This window comes from Arachis hypogaea, chromosome 19 (genome assembly GCF_003086295.3).
Source record: "Arachis hypogaea cultivar Tifrunner chromosome 19, arahy.Tifrunner.gnm2.J5K5, whole genome shotgun sequence".
NCBI classification, from domain to species: domain Eukaryota; kingdom Viridiplantae; phylum Streptophyta; class Magnoliopsida; order Fabales; family Fabaceae; genus Arachis; species Arachis hypogaea.
The window spans coordinates 29,923,379-29,929,965 of NC_092054.1; the positions used below are offsets into that span (position 1 = coordinate 29,923,379).

Genomic DNA, 6,587 nt, shown 5'->3' on the forward strand with positions numbered 1-6,587 from the left:
ATCACAACATTATTCTCTTTATTTTATTTTTATATCTACTTCTCATCTCTATCGATTTATTTTACAACAATAAGTTATTTATTTATTCAAAAAAGTTCTCGGTTTGCACACAATATTTGAAAATAGTCAAAATACGATGGTGTTTTTCAAGGAGCTGAAATAGGGATGGCAAAATTTCCCGAGACGCGGGGATCCCTGCGGGGACTGCCCCGAATGGGGATCCGATTGTGGGGAATTTTCCCCGTGGGGATGGGGATGGGGGACAAAATTCCCCCGAAGCAGGTGCGGGGACCCGAGCGGGGATCCCCGCCCCGTCCCCACTATTCCCCGAAATTTATTAATTCCTTAAATTATCTTTAATAGTTTATTCTCATATATGTTTTTTAGTCATTTCTCACACACACACACACACACACACATATATATATATATACAGAAACCCAAAACTCCTAATCTTTATTTGCATAATCCTTCTTCAATTCAGAGATCCCTAAGGCTGTCTATACTCCATCCAACCTCTCTGCAGCCACCCCCTCGTCACCCTCTCACCGCATCGTCACACCTCACCATGCCATCATCCTTACCGCGTCGTAATTTCTATTTGCGGCGTTCCTTTTCGTAACTCTACCGTCGTGTCCATTCTCCTCTCTATTGCCGCATCTCCCACCTCGTTCACTGCTTTTTCCTTTGACCCGTCGTTGCGTCCCTCCATTGTATTATTTCGAAAGAAGTCACCATCGTATCATTTAGACTTTTTGTATAAAATCTTGCAGTTTTTGTATAAGATAGATACTTGTAGCTCTATTCATATGGAAATTAATAATTAGTTAGAACTATTATGTAGATGGGGAATGGGGTCCCCGCGGGGAATGGGGCCCTGTGGGGAATGGGGATGGGGAGCAATATTCCCCCACGGCGGGGAATGGGGTGGGGATGGGGAGCAAATCTGAGGGCGGGGATGGGGAGCAGGGAGGCATCCCCCGCCCCCGCCCTGCCCCATTGACATCCCTAAGCTGAAATTCGCTGCCAAGTGTTATAAGGTTGCTATGGAGGCTTGTTTCAACTTTCAACTACACTGGAAGCCAGTGGCGCTATATAATTTCCGTTTGCTTTGCAAGCTTGGTTCGCTGATTTGCCAAGTTGTTTCTGCTATCCTTCATGTTGTTTATCAGATCAGTGGCTTGTCTTTAGTTTGGAGTACGATTAGCATAACTGCCGCTGATTAGAGAGATTACATCAGATTGGTGTCTATTTTCTTTTTGGGCCACTTACCTCCCATATTTTGAGTCAAGTGTATTAGATTTATCTAAAAAGATATCTAACCAACCAACCAACTTATAAGAGAAAACAAAGGTCCCAAAACATAAATTCCCATTGAAAACATAAGCTCTTCAATGCAAAATCTGAGGAAAAGAAAACAACATAATATGGGAAATTTATTTCTTGTATAACCTGACAACCTGTGTCTCTATTACAAAGGATTATACATGACAGCATTGAAAAAAAAAATTAAAATAAATCTAAATAAAACCCATAGATATAGAGCAAAGAGCTAGTAGAATTTGTAGTGTTATCTACTGCCTCAATACTCTGTTTGAGCTGAGCATAAAGTTCTCCTCACCAGCAACCGTAGACGTCAATCGCCCTGCTGCCCAGCCATTGTTGATTACTCGAACAGCAGCACGAGCTGGATCCCCTGCTACGCGGCTTCCATCAACTTGCTTTTCAAATTCAGGAAGACCAGCTGCCTTCCTCTCTTTTCTTTTCCTTCTATCTTCATCGCGTTCTTTCCTCAGCCAAGATTCAACTGTTCTCTGTATATTCAAAACCAACAATACAAATTTTGTTTTTATATAATTTTCAAAAATATAAGATTGCACTGCTTAGCCTGCATCCACACTGTTCACTCTGTAACCGTTATGTAGCATTTAAGGCCATCGCTGACAAGGTTGAGAGACACAAATAGTTTATAAGGAACTTCCAATGTCAAGATTAGGAACAGAACAAACCATTAATGACAGTTTGCTAGTTTCCTTGACTTTATCAATAGGCATGGCTAATTGCAGCTTTCCATGCGCTACATAAACCTGATAAAAGAACATAGAATACAATAAAGGATTATGATTAAAATTTGACATGGAACAATTCAGAATGGGATTTAGACATACTATATTAGTTGGCCAATCCTCAAGACCGTCAAATATATGTGTTGCATATATAATAGTAGCACCCCTCTCTTCACATTCCTTTCTTAGGAACTTCAAAAGGTCAGCTCTTGCTAGAACATCAAGGTCGACTGTTATCTCATCGAGTAGAAGAACCTACACAAGTAGGGAGCAACCTTATGAACAAAGTGCAATGAAGCACAAATATAGAGCTATGAACATGTATGTGATTACTTTTGCATACTCCATAGCGTACCTTGAATGGTTTGAGGAGACCCATACAAATTTGAACTCTTCTTCTTTGACCATCAGATACTTTATGCAATCTCCAAGAGAGATCTATATCCAATACCTGCCAAGTTGGAAAGCAAGACAGAAACTAAACCATGGCATCCCAGATAAAATGTACATATGCATGGTCGGTGAAGCCTTCTCAGAAACTAGCCATGCATAACCAGAGGACATGAATATTAACAGAAACAAAACGATCTAAACTTCGTTGCATTCAGAATTGATGAGCTCTGTCTTTTGCTATCTTACAGGATGCAATTCATGGAGCTACCCATTTTAAAATTAGACACAAAAGAAAAAACAAATTCCAGATGTTAGGGATCTACCAATAGATCAAACAATGTCATTGCACTCTAGTTTAAACTGCGTATAAACAAGGCAACAAATTTTAAGTACCTTTTAATGTTTTGGCTATGGTTTTTCTTGGACATTCTCTCCAAAACAAAACAAAACACCTGTGCATTGCTAGTCTATGGCCAAATCTAGTAAGGAATCACTGGAAATATATGAGATGCATGGTAGCATAGGAAGGGAAAATTCTTAAGGGCAATGGAGGAACCCGTAACCCTCCCAAGTCCACTCAAAAACTCTGCCTGCCTCTCATTTTCTCACTTCTCGCGAGATTTTGTTTTCCCAATAGAGAATATCTCACCAAATCCTCACATCCCCACACTACAAAAAGTCAGTAGTCACTTACAAAAGTGTGTCCATTTTTTTCCTCAAACTCATCTAACTGATGCAACCAAGGCCGAATTCACGATTCACCCAGTCCCTGACAAGATGCTGGCTCAACTTTTTCTATAACTCGTTCATTCTAATTACATCTTGTCTAGTATGTCCACTCATCAACTATAACATCCTGCAAAATTTAGATTTTGCTTATCCTCTTGATGTTTTTATCATCAAACATATAGTCTCAGAGAACACAAAGAAAGACCTATAACCAAACAACAATTGACACTATCCCTTATAAAGCCATATGCCCGTATCCATGCACATTAACTAGATAATTTAGAAAATGCTAAAGGCATAAATAATTTATGGTACTATTCTGTTTCACTTTAAACTTGGTGAAGTATAACTCATTCTGTATGTTAAAGACACAAGTACCTTATTATCAATAAACTCATCTACCATCAATAAAAATATTCATGAAAAGCATGTTCAGACATAAACTAAGAGCATGTGAAAGTGTTAGGTTAGGCTTAAGTGACATAAAACAGATTCATCCAACCTTGATTAGCTCTGCTCTTCTTTCAGGATCAGTCCCAGCCACACCAAATATCATCTTTTCAGCAGAAACATCCATTTGTATTGCAACCTCATAACCCGCGAAAGCAACATCTCGCCTCCACTGCACCCAGGCCCCCAATGAACAAGAAGTAAAAGAATCAATTACTAAAATCTAACATGATACAAGATAAAAAAAAAAAATTAAAAGAGAACTAATAACTGCAATACAAAATTCCTGATCGTGTAAGCAGCATCTTCATCACTTCTTGACTATTGTTGAGATGCATGTTGGTGAAAACAATGGGAGAACCCAAAATATGTAATTGTTTTATGAACAAGAAACATCATTTAAGTATGAAGTATGAAGCAAGTTTGTGGTTCTCATAGGATAAGCAATAAAAAAGGCAGTTCAATGCACAAGCATCCTGCGTTAGCGCAGAGTCCGAAAACAGGCCGCACCTAGAAGGTGTGATGTATGCAACTTAACCTGACAATTACATAGTAACTGTTTTCACAGTTTGACAGTTTGAACCCGGGATTTTAAGGTGACATGGAGACTCTAACGCTCCCCTTCTCATAGGATAAGCAATACACCATAGAAAAGAATAAAACCCAAACTATATGAATTGGATGCAAATAACTTTGATGATGCTTATTCTAAAGCTAATCTTGTTAGTTGAAAAAAGAAAAAAGAAATAAATGGAAAAAGAGGGGACGAACCTCGCCACCAAGATAACAGAGATCACCAGAGGACGTCAAATTGGTGTCATGAAAAGCCGATCTTCCAAGCACACGAACCATTCCCGGTTCGACCATGTGCTTCCCTCCCAATATCTTGAGAATCGTCGTCTTCCCTATCAATCAAAACGTAAAACGCCTCTTCAGACTCAAAATAAGACATATAGAAAGAAACGGAGAGAGTGTGGGCGTGGGGAAGAGAGTTAACCAGCGCCATTGGATCCAACAAGGAGGCATCGATCGCCGGAAGAGAGTGAGAGAGAGAAGTCCTGAATGAGAGGAGCGGAGCCCGGCGGAGGGTGACCGTCGATGCCGGGGTACGTGAATTTCAGATCTTTAATCTCAATCGTCGGTTCTGAATTCCCGCAAACAACGCCCATCTTCACCGTTCAGCAACACAAACAAATAGCTTCAAAGTTCACAACTAATTTTATAGCTAACTCGGCATGTGTGTGCTACTGAAATTTGTAACAGACACGCTGTGAGATTCAGCAAATGTCGGTGAGAAAGCATTTCGAAGGAAGGGGGGAAGCGTGGCTATGTCTGGGACACTCGAATTCAAACTTTCCACCACCTACCATGAAGGATGGTAGTTGCCTAGTTGGGAATAAAGCCAGAGCAAGTGAACAGCATACGTTTTTTTTTTTTTCAGACATGAACAGCAAATGTTTTTGTCAGAACACATTGATCGAGGCTTTTTAACTTATGTTTTTGCTCCATGTGAGTTTTGGAGTTGTTAGACTGTTTGTTAAACTGTTTTCAGTTTTTGGGTGACTACAGCAAGAGCCCAATTGCGATAGGCAGTATTGGACGGGGATCTGCGTCTAATAAGAAGATGCCAGGACCAAAACTAACTAATGATCTTTGATCCTTTTTTTTTTTTCATTTTGGTCATGGATCTTTGATCTCATTGAAACCTCCTAAACCCTTAAAATAAACCCAAACCACCAACCCCCCGGGGCCCTCTATTTCAAAAAAAGAAAACCGCTATCTATCTTATTCTTACCTATTACGTTTCTACATGTCAATGAGCTAATTTTTTGAGGTAGCCACTCCCTACATAGTAAGCAAAACTTAGAGTTTTGTTGATGCCAAAACGCTGTATTCCATTCTCGCACTATTTTATGGACAAAAATTTTTTATTTATCTCTCTTATTCACACCAACAATTATAAAAGAACCCTGATGACACCCACATTTAGCACCAGAAATTTACCAAAAATCCTCTTCCCTAACTCCATTGCATGCATTTCTATGAAAGTGAGTTGTTTTCTGGTCAGGGTAATAATAATTTTTTGTTTTAGGACTTAAAAATTAAGTAAAGAAATTAAACAATGAAAATCATTTAGAAGTATTGATTGCACTTAAAAATGATTTTGTTTTGCGTTGTTAGAGTTTTGTTTAGAAATTGTGTCTGTGTTTCACTATGGAGGATAGTTTGAAAGAGATGAGAATTGAGTGTTTAACTACATGGATAACAAAGTATACATGTTTTCAATCAGCAAGTATAATTTAGTCTTACAATTATAATGTTTTTGGGTTTAACTATCCTTCAAATAAATTGATAGATCAAATCTTTATGAATTTAGTTGTGTGCTTAATAAGTCGATAAGGGTTTAATAGCTTCTTTCTTTCATGCAAACAGTTTCAGAAAATGCATCCAACTAACAATGCTCCAAGGCCAAATGCTGTTAATCCACATGTGACAAATGATGCAACAATTGCAAATGAAGCAATTGATCCTAAACCAAATATCAGTACTGGAGTTTCTGCAAAAATATTGGTAGCCACGAGCTCTGGCACAACAGCAAGGTTTTTCTAATTTATCCCAACTCCAGTCTTAATCCAACTCTAGGCTTGAAAGCACCAGTTAATTTCTGTGCATCAACTACCTCAAGCATCCAAAGAAAAAATGAAGACTTCCATGAACACTAATTCGATGCTAAGGATTAATTTGTACAGCTCATACTTCTTTGTTATGGTTTGAAATCCATTGAGTAACGAAGCGAGAGTTGTTATTAAACGTTTTTTGCAACAAGCAAAATACTGATATTTTGCTGAATATGCAAGGAGCGATTTGTCCCTAAAATTATAATTGACACATAAAAAACATGCCGTTACACTAGAATTCTTGCTGCCTCCTATTGCCAGAGAATTTCAC

General features: G+C 38.7%; 1 protein-coding gene across 1 annotated transcript; it reads right to left on the minus strand.

The window, feature by feature from the left end:
* Positions 1-1,428: 1,428 nt before the first annotated feature.
* Positions 1,429-5,330, minus strand: LOC112776082 (ABC transporter I family member 20). Its single transcript, XM_025820058.3, has 7 exons — positions 4,636-5,330; positions 4,410-4,543; positions 3,691-3,810; positions 2,422-2,517; positions 2,169-2,321; positions 2,010-2,087; positions 1,429-1,814 (listed from the first exon to the last, which is right to left on the minus strand). Exons 1-7 carry the CDS (start codon positions 4,805-4,807, stop codon positions 1,575-1,577), a joined length of 993 nt encoding a protein of 330 aa, XP_025675843.1. The 5' UTR covers positions 4,808-5,330; the 3' UTR covers positions 1,429-1,574.
* Positions 5,331-6,587: the final 1,257 nt, after the last annotated feature.

Excerpts from the sequence above, each read along its gene's own strand:
- LOC112776082 (XM_025820058.3), bottom strand. The coding sequence starts at position 4,807 with ATGGGCGTTGTTTGCGGGAATTCAGAACCGACGATTGAGATTAAAGAT. Across the intron at positions 2,088-2,168 it reads AGGATTGGCCAACTAATATA|GTTTATGTAGCGCATGGAAA; the intron begins GTATGTCTAAAT and ends TTCTTTTATCAG. Across the intron at positions 1,815-2,009 it reads CTAGCAAACTGTCATTAATG|AGAACAGTTGAATCTTGGCT; the intron begins GTTTGTTCTGTT and ends TTGAATATACAG.